Source organism: Trachurus japonicus, chromosome 12 (assembly GCF_045865225.1).
Source record: "Trachurus japonicus isolate A0001 chromosome 12, Traja_1.0".
NCBI classification, from domain to species: Eukaryota; Metazoa; Chordata; class Actinopteri; order Carangiformes; family Carangidae; genus Trachurus; species Trachurus japonicus.
Window position 1 is genome coordinate 17,841,949 of NC_140918.1, and position 14,278 is coordinate 17,856,226.

General features: G+C 43.5%; 1 protein-coding gene across 1 annotated transcript; it reads right to left on the reverse strand.

Annotated features, from left to right (window-relative positions):
* Positions 1 to 4,196: 4,196 nt before the first annotated feature.
* On the reverse strand, positions 4,197 to 14,180 carry sowahb (sosondowah ankyrin repeat domain family member B). Its single transcript, XM_085794322.1, has 4 exons — positions 12,205 to 14,180; positions 8,474 to 8,898; positions 6,644 to 6,831; positions 4,197 to 4,939 (listed from the first exon to the last, which is right to left on the reverse strand). Exons 1-4 carry the CDS (start codon positions 14,099 to 14,101, stop codon positions 4,462 to 4,464), a joined length of 2,988 nt encoding a protein of 995 aa, XP_085650448.1. The 5' UTR covers positions 14,102 to 14,180; the 3' UTR covers positions 4,197 to 4,461.
* Positions 14,181 to 14,278: the final 98 nt, after the last annotated feature.

Below are 14,278 nucleotides of genomic sequence, written 5' to 3' on the forward strand. Positions count from 1 at the left end.
GTCTCTTTGTTAAAGGGAGCATCTGCATCAGGTGGAGCGACCTTTGGAGCTTCACTGGACTCAAACATGAACATGCTTTTGCCATAAACAATCACTGTTTAATTCTTTACATGTCACAATTTTCATATTCCACAACCCTAGAAATAACTCCAAAACATCTTAATGACGCCACCAAGTAATAAAAAAAAGTTTTACTACATGGCAGCACCATGTAATGAAACTTTTTTTTCATGTTCATATTTTTGCTCAGTATGGTTCACATTGTGAGCAGGGCTGTGGTCTAAAATTATTCTTTTTCATTTTAGTTGGACTTAGGATAGGATAGTGATAATGATAGTGAGCATTTCATTAGAAAACATGATTTTTTTTTTTTACTATGATACTCTCAGCAGTATTCATTGAGTGTGTGGGTTTTTTTTATTTTTTCAGACTATTTTGGTCATACAGTATTTACAATTGGCATTTCCAAGACAAGCAGCATCAGCACAAAGTTGATGTTGTTGAGGTGTGACTTGAACTTAGACTGTAGATCATTATGTAACTGTGATCCACTACACTACAGGCTGAACCAGATATTTCAGAGCGTGCACCGCCGACTGAGCTCGTTCAAACCTTCTAACACACGTTTGTTCCTTCTGCATCAAATAATCTCTATACACCTAAACCTAACATAAACCATAAAACTAAGTGTTAACTGCCTAATGTGTGTTTGAAAATTGCAAGCACTGGCCAAGATGTTCTCCAAGCAACAAATACAAGAGCACACACACACACACACACACACACAGACATGAGTGAACATGTCCACCATCCTGCACTGTTTCTCCACAGATTGAACATGTTGTAAGACTCAATGAACATTCCTCCTAATCATCAGACAATAACACCTCAGTCACTGAGATGATATTTGAGTTAGTATGTGTTTTCCATCTAGTCCTGTGTCTCAATGTAATCTGAATAAAAAACATTATATAGCATATATTTATATATTTTTGCTTATTGTGGTGTAATGTGCAGGGCTGGCCATGCTTGTAAAAGAGATTTTTTTTTATCTCAAGCAATTTGCCTGGTAAAATAAAGGTAAAATAAAATATTGTCTTACACTTAGACTCAAAACTAGATTTTGATACAAGGCCTATTTGCAGACAAACTCAGGTAATAATTCAACTCCTGGTTTATGTGTTTTAAGCAGCTAGATTGTAGACATGACAGTAGGTGAGGTGACCCTCCTGTGGCTCAGCGAGAAGCACAAGTGAAGAACTGACAACAAACGTCAGCCACAGTCAAGTGTTAACATGAACTACACTGAGTGGAAGACCAAGATACTCTGCACTGACAAGTCCCCTGAGTTAGAATTTATTTAAGTATGTGTTAACTTTTAAAAAGGTCAGACCTTTAAGTTTCTTACATTGAATTTGAAATGATTCAAAAATGACTAATTACTGTGAAAAACACTTTTTATACATACACGCTGGTATGATGAGTGAAGTCCAGACAGATTCATTGTTATTGACACTTCCCTAATAACCACTGGTTTCAGTCTGAACGTCAACATCACGTGGTTTGGTTTGGTTTTTTGGGGGCAGAGACAAATAACGTGCAAACACACAGATCAGTGTGACTGTGACGACAACAAACCAAGTGTATTGTAAAAGCCACAGGTGATTGTGACAGTAACGTTACAGTGTGCAGGGAGGTGGACCAACATTAAGACATCTGAGGACAACACAACAGTCCAACACAGCAGCGTGACGGGCCGTGATCTGAGAAGTGAAATAATATAATAATCGTTTCTGTGATTCTACTCACATAGTTTAAAAGGAAATGCATATATTCACTTTATAGCTGTGTCAGATTTTTACCATGAAGCTACACCCAGCCTCATGGTTAATTTAGCTTTTAGCCTACAGGTCACTTCACCACTATGAAAGACATATTTCATTGTGTAGGTTATGTGCAATAAGTTTATAGCCACTGCAAGTTGACTTAATCAAATATTCACTTAATGGAGGAAGGAATGTAATCAGTGGAATTTAAGGTAATTATGCAAACTGTCTAAAAATTAATGTCAGCCCTCTGTTATGAACAACAGTTTAATACTGTGTTAAGTTGAAGTTAGAAGGACAAATGTCAGACCGTCTGACTGACACCACACTATCCATCAGTCACAGTCAGGTCCAGTGTCTCCAGCTCAGAGCAGACTGGATGTCCACGTTCATCCATCACTGTATTTCTGGTTGTGTTGCTGAGGTGACTGTCTCCTCTGCCATGGCCTGAAAAATGACTGATTAGTTATGGCTAATATTAATGAAACCCTGCCTTCTGCAAAGATCTTTGTTAATTTGTCTTTTTTTGTGTGTTGTGCCAGTTGACATGTAAAAGTTGACAACTTCAGTACATACATGTATGTACAGATGGTTTCATCTGTTTTTCATGGTACTGTTTTATTGCCCTAATTTTTATTGTTAATCTATGTTGGTAATTTATGCTTTTTTCTCAATATTATCTATATTGCTGGCACTGACTGGACTGTATTTAGCACTTTGGGCAACTGAGGTTGTTTTTAAATGTGCTATATAAATAAAATTAAATTTGGGTTGAGTTGAGTAGAGTATAAATACAAAATGTATGAACAATCTTCCCTATTTATAATAGAAATTAGTATTTTTCTTCCCCAAACCAAGTTTGATTCAGTTTCATTCATTTGGCTGTTTTTAAATAAAGCAAATTAGCTAAAAAACAAAACATACTGGTGGCCTCTAACCACGAAATACCCAAAACTGATTGATAGAAAGGTGGGTGGAGTCTCTTCATTGATATGTGCTATGTTGAGCCTTGGCACAATTTGCGAGTTGTGATATGACCTTCTGAAGTTTGTTTGACTGCAGAGCCGTCATGTGGAAGGTGGTCTCATACTTCTTGGGCAGCAGAGGACGACTCATCAGAAACCTCAACAAAAACAACTCAGCCTCACACCGTTATCTCTTTCACACACCATAAACGCCCTAGAAACAAAGTGTCCACAGTCGTCTGAAGCCGTCATTTATGGTTTCAGTGCTGCGTGCTGAGCAGTGATCTGGCTTTCAGCAGCAGTTTAACACCTAATGATGAGGAAGAGACTGAAGAGGAGTTGATGGAAGGTCACTACAGTTTGAATATGCAGATCTTTGATGGCAGCTATGATGTACGAGTCTGTTAGTAACCTGCCTTTGATCCATACTGCACTGATAAACACACGTCAGTCTGGTTCCACTGGGAGCTGAACTGCTGCCTTTGTGGGGCAGCCTGGGCTGAGCTTGGTGACACATCATCATTACAACTAGTTCTGTCAAATTCTGAGCAACATGCTTGCAGTGGTGGACAGTAACGGAGTAAATTTACTTGAGTAATGAGTACTGTACTTAAGTACATATCCAGAGGATTTGTACTTTGCTTGATTTCTTTGGTACTTATTACTCTTACTTGAATACATTTCCAAGACAAATATTTTTACTTTTACTCGAGTTAATTTCTAGGAAGGCTGAAAAGTACCTCTTTTTCCTAAAATACTATTGAACACAAGCTGTGTTTGTCAAAGAAGGAAACCCTAACCCCTAAAAGCAGCACATCAGTGCAGCTGCTTTCAAAGAGTTAATTCTCAGAAACAAGAGTTAAAAGGTCATTAAATTAATTTAGAAAAAATTATAGTAATTCATTGATGTGAAAAAAAGAAATTTACTCTTACTCTTACTTTTACTTAAAGTAAATTTAAAAGCATGTACTTTTGGATACTTAAGTACCTTTAAAAGCAAATACTTTTTTACTCTTACTCGAGTAACATGTCGACTGAGCTACTTTTATTTTGACCAGTAGTATTTGTACTCTTACTCAAGTACTGGGGTCGAGTACTCTGTCCATCTCTGCATGCTTGTTACCTCGACTCCAATCTGACTGCTGAACTGTAGCCAGAACTGTCTTGCAGGACATTTCTCACATGCCATGCTACAATTAGATCCTAAAAAACAGGTGACAATGACTTTCTTCATGTACCTGAACTTTCTGGTTTTAGTTTGCAGCTCGTTTCTTTGAGCTAATTGTGAGGACGTCACAGACATAGATATCACGCCAGAATTTTACAAATATACTGGAAATGCTGGTCTGACTGGACCTTTATTCTGGAGGACTCCATGAAGAAGTTACAGAAATAGATAGGTTAAAGCTTTATGTGTATGGTTAACATATTAAATCTGCTGAATCATGACAAAGTTATAATCACAAATACAATTTTAATCTGCACTTTATATGTTTGTTGGCACCCTACCGTAGAAAACTCTAAGTAAATACATATGTTGTTGGATTGCAGTAGTGTGTGTGGCACAGTCACTTCTTGCCATGGTAAAGACGTCAGTGTCATGTTTAGATGTTGGTGATGTTGCACTCAGACTCAGGTCCATTGATAAATCATCTGAGGTTGGTCTCAGCTCAGATGGAGGAGTCAGACTGATGGCCGTAAAACCTCCTCAGGGATTTGTGTTTGAGGAGCGCGGCGATGGACGACGACCTTTTAACCTTGACTGCGCCGGCGATGGTGAACGGCCTCTCTCCCGACGCCGTGGACAGGTGATGGCGGCGACGGCGGCGCTGCTGCTGTTGCTGCTGCTGCTGCTGCTGCTGCTGCTGCTGCTGCTCCGAACTGGCGTCGGCTCTCCTGACCCCGCCCACCGCAGCCCGCGCCGGCGCCGCCAGCAGCTGGAAGATGTCCACCGGCACGTTGCCGGTGAGGTACTGCCAGGGCCGCTTCCCCGCCGTGTCCCTCAGCTTCACGTCGGCCTCGAACCTGTTCACCAGCAGCCGCATGATGTTCCTGTGGCCGTGCATGGCGGCGATGTGGAGCGGCGTGTGGCCGCACGTCGACCTGGCGTTGATGTCGAACGTCAAACCAGCCTTTTGGACTCCGTACCTGAAACCACAGCCAGAGAACAGATCAGTCACATCATGCTTTTTTTTTTTTTACTTTTTATGGCGTGGTGCACTGGATTATCATTTTATTGTACTGCTTTTTCTTACACAATTCTTGATAATAAGTGTTAAGATTATGTGCAGCTGTAAAAAGGGAAAAAATGTAAATGAAGGGAAATATATATGTTACTATTGTGAAAAAATAGATAAAAATTAAGTTCGTAACATAATTCAAATGTGTATCTATATTTATATTTCTTTTTTATTTATTATTTTGTATTAATCATAACCCTAATCATTCTCTATTACAAATACTGCTTTCTTTTTACTGCTATTTATTATCTGTCCTCTTCATTTCTATGCTGTTGTCTGCTGCTGCAACCCTGTACATTTCCCTATTGTGGGACAAGTAAAGGATTATAGTACACACACATATCCACATCCCTCACCCATTTCCATTTCAACTTTCGACTATTTATTAATTTATTATTTTATATTTATTTTCTTGTTTTTGTTTTTTAACTTAAGCTTGCTGCTCTACATGCTGCTTTTAATTGCCCCTTGGGGATAAATAAAGTTTTTGATTGACTGATTGATTGTCTTGTCTTGTCTTGGCTCATCTTATTCATCAAGCTTCATCTTGGCTGTGTCAGAACTTTTATTTGCCTCATTAGTTTGTTGGTCCTTTGGTGAAACTGAACTGAACCAGACTAGACACAGATGGTCATAGTGTACAGAGGATGAATTTGCTGGTCTGCATGTCAATAAGACCAACATATGAAACACATGACACCCTAACCCTGTGACTCAAAGTGTAGCTGTTCGTCTCAGCTTTAATTTGAGATGAATGCAAGATACTGAGAGGGTTGCGCTAAAATGTCAACTCAAAGCCCGGGGCCAAATCCGGCCTGTGATACAATTTTCTGTGTAAGAAACTTTCATATTTCTATCATTAATGGCCTGCCAGTATAGCGCTCACATCACAAATCCCATAATACACTGCAGCAGCTACCATACATCCTGTACAGGACCAAACCCTATCTGCGTCTCACTTAACTGGTGCACACCTCCATTCTATTTTGAGCGATTCCACAGCTCAGGACCTAACCCTGAACATGAATGAACTTGCAACCAAGAAGAGATGCCAAGTATCTGGCATGGACAAACGCCAGACTAAATATATGTGTTTGTTCTATTGTTTGTTGGGGTTTTTTTGCACCTTTTCTGAAATCACAATACAGTTTATTTTTATTTTCAGTCAATATATTTTTATTTTATTTTATTTATTTATTTAGAGAAAATTGACAGTATGCTGTCTGCTCAAATTCATATTTCTGATTAAAACAATACCAGTTTTAACTATAAATGTCCATACCGTTCTACAAATGTTAAACATCAGGTGGGGATAGGTCAGATAGTATGATCTGTGAAGGATAGGGTCATCAAACTAAATAAAGTGGTTCTGGGTACAAAGTCCTAGACTTCACTGCACAGTGTTTGCTTATGAGCAAGAACCTCACCAGCTTATGAGTGGAGAGTGATGAAGTGATCTACTCACTGTCATCACCCACTTCAGTATTAGACTGATAGAAATGCAGGGCTGAGCTGGAACGGGCACATTGTTGACTGAGTTTATCTGACAGCCGTAGCAGTAGCTGAGGTATAAATGTAAATCTGTGTGAATTTAAAAACTGTTGCAGCGTACCATAAGGTGTTGAGGACTCTGTGGTCACCGTGTTTAGCGATCCAGTGCAGCACGGTGAAGCCGGAGATGAAGTCCTGTTTATTGAGCAGCGAGGAGTCCTCTCTGAACAGTGAGTAGATGTCGGGCCAGGCCCCCGTGGCCCCCTTCACCAGCCAGGCGTGCTCCCTGGACTCCAGAGGAACCAGGGACTGACCACAGGAACACACAGCAACTTCATTAACTTCCCTAACTGAGTGAATAATGTGAACTGACTGACAGGTTTACACAGTGTACAGTACAGTAGGTTTGAATGGGGCATTTAAAGAGAAAAAGAGTTGTGTGTTTAAAGTGATAGTTCAACATTTTGGCAAAATCCCTATAGTTTTAGGAGTAGGTTCATTACCTATAATAGTCAGTGCGAGTTGTTTTTACAGCAGCAGAGACGTGAGCTGTGCATGGCGTGTGGTATTTTCACCTTTCCCTCATCAAACTCATCAAATACACAATCCAACAACTCCAAAACGCTCTGGTGGGCAAGTTGTGACCTGCACATTCACCACACTATGAGATAATCATGTAACATTATGAGACAGAGTTGTTTTTGAGGCAAATGCGAAACCGGAACTACATTCCAGACACGGCTGCTGAGCGGAGTGACTTCAAAAGCGTAAGTAGTTCCGAGTATTTGCTTCATGTGTCGTAATGTTACATAATTATACATTTTTATTTCATAGCGTGGTGAATGGGCAGGTCACAACTTGTCCACCAGAGAGTTTTGGATTGTGTATTTTAGTTTGATGAGGGAAATGTGGAAATACTGTGAGCCTCCATTGTGTTAGCTGAGCAGCTCGCGTCTCTGCCCCGCTGATCTCAAAACAGCTTGCACCGACAATTAAAGCTGTACAGAAAAGAAAATAGAATTTCATTCCACTGTGGGTCTTAACATTAGTGTAATAACTCATCTATCAGACGATGTAGCCCAAACTTTGTGCAAAATTCTATTTTCGAGTAAATCCGTGATGAATGTGTGGTATTTTTTTTCGCATTGGACAATACAGACACACAAATTATCAGCCTGCTCACGATTCATCAGCCACTGATATTGGATCCGTCATCCGTCAATCAAACGTCTGAGACACACACCGAGCTCGGTCTCGCCCCAAACATTGAATATCCCGCCCACTCAATAACGACCACCTCGGCGCGACAAACAGCCATTTCTGAACACCTTTAAAGTCCCCCTCCCGCAACCCTTTTTGGTTATTTTAAAACCAGCAGCTCATTAGTAATGCACCTCTGGAGGGTGGGCGGAGACTGCGTTGCCCCCCCAGCCCCCCCCTCGCTGACAGCTGGACATTGTACAATTACCGAATCAGCGCGTTTAGCATAAAGCTGCACACTGGGATTTGATCCCAGACTGGAACATAGTCCTTGCTCACGGTGCAAGCTGCTCTACCAGGTGAGCTATACCTGTTATACCTTGACAGCTACACCGAGCTGCCAAGCCTTTCACCTCTGAGCCAGATGAAGAACGGGGCGGGAGCTTGTAGCACTAGTGCCCTCCCCTGGGGTTGTGACACGTCAACCCCAGTCTCCCTGAAACTGCCAGTTTGCGTCACTGGTTCACAGCAATTTGAAGGCAGAAAAACTCAGAAATGCAATTTTGCACTTCCTTTTCTGCTGCTATGTGCTCTAACACAAGAAAAATGCCACAGGAACATGTGAAAAGCATGAAAAACACGATTTTCATGGGAGGGGGTCTTTAAAAGTAATGAACCTACTGCTAAGACTATAGGGATTATAGCAATAGGCGAATTTGCCAAAATGTTGAACTTTCCCTTTAAGTCTCACCTGCTTACTGGGGCTTTCATGATGAGCAGTGGTGGGGGCGTTGGGGGCAGGGAGGCTCCTCCTCCCTCTCCCCGGCTCCTCCCGCTCCGCCAGGTCGGCCAGGCTGCGGCAGCGCGGCGGCGGCGTGGAGCAGCGCGGCGGCGTGGAGCACGACGACAGCGACGACGACGACAGGTTGTAGCGGAGGCTGAGCGAGGAGGAGATGAGGTGGAGGCGGTTGAGCCGGGCCGCCTCGCTGCCTCTGGAGTGCTTCACCTCCTCCTCCTCCTGCAGGACCTTGTCCAGGTCGGCGCCGAGGCTCAGGCACATCCTGTTCCTCGCATGGCTGCTGAGCCGCCGGGCCACCACCGGACGCCGCCATGGCAGGGGCGAGGACGTGGAGCCCCCGCTGGACAATGCCTCTTCATGGTCGTCATAGGAATCACCTGTGGGGCGGGGTGAGAACACAGTACGAGTCATCCAAAGACTTCAGGTGACTTGAAGTATGTGTATCTTGCTGTAGAACCGGCCTTTCCTTTTCCAACTACACTTTACGAGCTGTTGAATACCATTCTTACACACAGACACACTGTGTGCTGTGAAATGATACACTGGTAACAAATGGTAATAAGTCTTTGCAGCTCATAGTTTGTTTTGTTTTTTTCTTTGCACAAGAGGTTATTCTAATAATCTTTTGTCTGACGTTGGAGATAATAATAATATTAATTATAATAATAATAATTTTACCATGTAGCACCTTTAAAAACACAAAGTACTTGACAAAAGCAACATGTAAAGACCACAGAAGACTAGTCACATACAAATGTCACAAGACATAGGAGATGGACCGCCCAAGCATTACAGCAACACAGACAATACAAGTCCCAAACAACAAACTGAGACAAGGAGAAGTCAAAATAAAATGTAGGATGCAGTTGATTAGATCAAATAAATAAATAAAAAGGGGGTAGGGAGGTAGCCTATGAATTATAACAGGAGATAAGATGAGATACAATAAGATGAGAAAAGATGGGATAAAAGAGTTCAAATAGAAGAAGGCATAAAAGTAAACCTAAGAACGTCAATAGCTCTATAGGCAATAGTGGAGGGGCAGTGACAGTGATTCTAAAAGCAGAATGGGGACTAAACCAACAAGGGTCGTCATACTGTAGATTAGGGTAGGGAATAAAAATAACAGGAAAAAGAGTATAACATCACATGCAAGCAAGTCTGTGAAAAGTGGGTGTTTAAGAAATGATTTAAAAGACATCAGTTGTTTCAAAGCTGGGGGGTTCTGATGGCAAAGGCCCAATCACCTTTAGATTTGAGCCTGAACTTTGGAACAACCAAGAGAGCCTGTTTTAGGTCTATCAGATATGGAGTAGCCGAGCTGAAGAAGTCCTATCCTTCAGCTCAGCTAAAGGGCAGGAGATTTTTTTCAACAACAACAACAAAAAAGTCAGAATTCTGAGAAGAAAAAAAAACTCAGAACTCATTGCCTCACTCTGATTGTGAAGAACAGATGATGAGACCGTGTGCATATCACAGTGGAGATCTAATTTGGAGATAATGAACCTCCTGAACCTTCCTATGTACACATCTTCTCACATCGTTGCCATTGTTGTTGACATTCAAGCCGAGCCAACAGACACACATGACATCACTCACAACTGTTTCAAGAGGACGTCAGGTTACAGGATCTAGCATCTCTGGAAAAACACGTCTTGTCCTGGTCCTCAGAGCAGGACAGCACAGATAACTGACCACAGACCAGTGTCGCTCACGTCACACATCATGAAGGCTGTGTGTGCAGCAGCTACTCCTAGGAACATACTGGTGGATGATGTCCTTCAAATGCTCTTCCAGGATCAGTCTCACTTAGATGCTGACATGAGAATTATGCTCTTTGAAAGGTACATACTAGAACATCAGGGTTGGAAAAAAGTCGTTCCAAAGGAAAGGGTTGTGTAAGAGCAGATATTGGTGAGGTGGTGAAGATCTTCAGAGTAAAACTAACACTTCACCTATATTAACTTTTTTCTATGATGGCTAAAATGAAACATGTTGTTCACAGCAACATGTCGCTCAGCTTCTGTGCTGATCCAAATCTACTGCAGGAACTACACCGACACGTAACCTTATGCAACTATCACTTCAAAGCACTGTCAGATGTTTACACCAAATCCAAACCAGGACAACAAACCTAACTGTGAATAACAGTGAAAACATCTTAAAGACACTCAAAGAGAATGAAGGGGAAGTTCTAACTCTTTCTTGCTTCCCTATGTTACATCAGTCCACAGAGCAGCTGGACAACAGATGTAACAGCCTTATTGCAGCAGTAACACATGACACTGTTTTAACATATAAACAGGTAAATTGCATTTGGTCAAAATGTATATTTCTTCACTTTTCAGTTGTCTGATGTTCTGTCACGTTTGTCAGCTGGCTTCACTAAATGGGATTCAAATTAAATTCAAACTAGTCAATTAACAACATTTCTAGTATAGTATACATTGATTGATTCATTTTGTACCTGATTTTTAAACCAGTGAAAAAAAAAGTTTACTTTTTTCATTTTCATTATTCCACAAATGAATAACTTTCTCCCAACTCCTACATACACCCCACTTTCAAATCAATACACTTTGACACCAGTGAGCCATATCTACTAGGTCTGTAAACAGCATGGGGTCACTCAATCAAGTATTTTACAGTTTTTCTCATTGTTTACACACAAATTCTGGTACTTGAGCCACAATGACTTCAACATCGAACTCATGCACCAACTCCCTGAACCAGTTCTTCTAAACTACAAGCACAATTCCTGCTTTACACTCAAATTGCAGCTCTAAAACATACTTTTTTCCAAAACACTACACACAGTTCTCTGCATTTGGAATTATTTCATGAAGAAAAAGAAAATCTCTTGTTTCCACAAGGAACACACTCATTGAAAATGTTAAAAGTTAACTGCCCTACTATGCACACTGACTCATCACATGGCAAACACCTGTCACATAGTTTTACAATTAGCAATTGGAGCTTTAGCATATAAGGGCAACAGGTCAGGGAAAACAATGCTTGTGATGTGGCCAGGCCGAAACAGAAAAGAGGATGCAGCATAGTTTTTTTAGTTTTTTTTTTTTTTTTACTGTAACAGTAAGTGGAACACTGAACAAAAAAAAGGCCTAAGTCATTATAATGAATGGAGAAGAAGTGTTTTCCATTCATCATAGTGTTTTACATTGAGCATATCAATGTTCAACTGGTTCTATTCATATGATGGTTTGTGTGTGTCATTTATAAACAAAATACCATTTGGGAAAGTAAAGTAAAGTTTCATTCTGCAGGAGAATTGAGTGGTTTTGCCCATAGTGTGTGTGTTTTATTATTTGAGAGTATGATGCATGCTTTCAGGAAATGTGTGGAAACAATCGAGAAAAACTGTATCTACAGCTACACAGCAGAGACAGAGTCTTAGGAAACCTGTTGACAGGTCTTTTTCTATTACATGTCGCACAAGACAAACAGTTGAAAAAGCTGTATGATCAGTGTTGATTGTTTTGGTGGGGTTATCAAATACCTTTTGTCGTTAAATTTAATGATTATGAAGAATAGATACATACCAAAATATTTAAAGCTGTGTTAACATTCAAAAGGTCTGGCTTCCACACACCCTTACACACATTTATGGGGTTGACATTTGGAAAAAACATGATGAGGCGTGTGTATCCTTTATGTTTCCCTACCTGCTCTGCCCTGGAGATCCTCGTAGCTACTGTTCCACCCTGATCCTCTGGAGCCCACATCGGGGGAGGGGGAGGGGGAGGGGGAGAGGATGCTGCTGTGGCTGGAGGACAGACCAGCTGTCGGGCTGTGGTCCAGCTCCTGATGGACACCTGCAGCCTGGGACATCGGGCTGTCCTGAGGCGAAGCCCCTTTAGACGGGTCTGTGGACGGCGTGTGCTGGACCTCTGATGGTCCGCTGGATGTCCACTCCTCCATGTGTTCTGGCCCCGTCCCCGTCCACTGTTCTTTTAACCCTGCTCCCGAGCTGATGGTCAGACCGGGGCCAGCGGGGGGGCGTACTGCCCCCTCAGCATCCTGGATGTAAATCTTTGGGACCATTCTCTCTGATGAGGATGATGAAGAAGAGGAGATGACAGAGGGAGGCCCAGGCGGCAGGGAGGTGGAGACGACCCTCCCCGCGTCTCCTAGAGGAGCCCCCGGGGGCCACGCTCCTCCTGCTGACCCTCGGCTCTCGGTTACCTCATCCTCCTCCTCCTCGTCTTCATCACAAGACACAGCTGATTTGTAGCTGGGCCGGTATTTGAAGCGGCGTGGAGGAGGCGCTTGATGAAGACCTCCCTCAGTCTGCAGACAGGCTTCCCTCCCCCCGAGGGTCTGGGGGACTGGACCCACCTGCTGGTCCTCCCCGTGATGTCTGACTGCAGGGACTGCTGCTGCTGGCGGGCCAGAGCCCAACCTGAGCCCCCGCTCCGACACCGGAGCACACACACCTGGAACAGGCTCACACACACTCACCGCCTTCACCTGTGTCTTCTCAGAGACCTGTGACACCGCCTGAGCCGAGGGCACACCAGAGAGTCCAGATGTAGCGGACACACCAGAGAGTCCAGATGTAGCCGAGGGCACACCAGAGAGTCCAGATGTAGTGGACACACCAGAGAGTCCAGATGTAGTGGACACACCAGAGAGTCCAGATGTAGCCGAGGGCACACCAGAGAGTCCAGATGTAGTGGACACACCAGAGAGTCCAGATGTAGCAGAGGACACACTAGAGAGTCCAGATGTAGCGGTGGACACACTAGAGAGTCCAGATGTAGTGGACACACCAGAGAGTCCAGATGTGGTGGACACACTAGAGAGTCCAGATGTAGTGGTGGACACACTAGAGAGTCCAGATGTAGTGGTGGACACACTAGAGAGTCCAGATGTAGTGGACACACCAGAGAGTCCAGATGTGGTGGACACACTAGAGAGTCCAGATGTGGTGGACACACTAGAGAGTCCAGATGTAGTGGTGGACACACCAGAGAGTCCAGATGTAGCGGTAGACACACCAGAGAGTCCAGATGTAGCGGTGGACACACCAGAGAGTCCAGATGTAGCGGTGGACACACCAGAGAGTCCAGATGTGTTGACCTGCTGTTGTTTCTTCACCTTGACGTGACTCTCAGTCTTCCTGAGGATGATTCCAGCTGCAGGCAGCAGCCGCTGCTGGCTTGTTGTCCTCGGGGACTCCTCCAGCGGCCCCTCCCTCAGCGGTGCAGGTTTCGGCCCCGGCCTGTCTCCCGGGCTGCGGGGCTCCGGGGCTCCAGAGCTCTTCCAGTCTGGGTGTCGTCTCGGTCCGGAAGAACCCGCTGCCCCGTCGCCGGGGACATGTCCGTGTCCGTGTCCGTGTCCTTTGAATTTCTTCCTGAGCACGACGTGAGAGACGCCGTCCTGCTGCCGGACGGTGGCCACGGAGTTGACGAACTTCTTGAAGAGCTCCCGGTTTCGGTCCTGGTCCGCATGGTTTCGGAGGAAGTTTCTAAAGTGCAGCAGTAAATCAGAGTTTTTCACCGACCCCCCGCTGCTCTGGAGGAAGTGTAACACGGCGTCCTGGGTGAAGTCCGTGGCCATTCTGCTCTCACTTTATCTGCTCTCTGCCTCTCTCCCTGTTTGCTCCAAAGGTTGGAATTTTCTCTCTGTTTGACAGAAATGAGGCCCCGCCCACTTCAGGTGTTCAGCCCCACCCCCACCTGCTGCATTCCAGCAGGTAACCCGGATGTTGTTTTCTTACATTCTGCACTCAGAAAC

Bases quoted from the DNA above. Each gene is read 5' to 3' on its own strand.
- sowahb (XM_085794322.1), bottom strand. From the start codon at position 14,101: ATGGCCACGGACTTCACCCAGGACGCCGTGTTACACTTCCTCCAGAGC. The intron at 8,899-12,204 runs GTAGGGAAACAT...CCCGCCCCACAG, and splicing joins GGATCTCCAGGGCAGAGCAG to GTGATTCCTATGACGACCAT. The intron at 6,832-8,473 runs GTGAGACTTAAA...TCCTGTGGTCAG, and splicing joins ATGAAAGCCCCAGTAAGCAG to TCCCTGGTTCCTCTGGAGTC.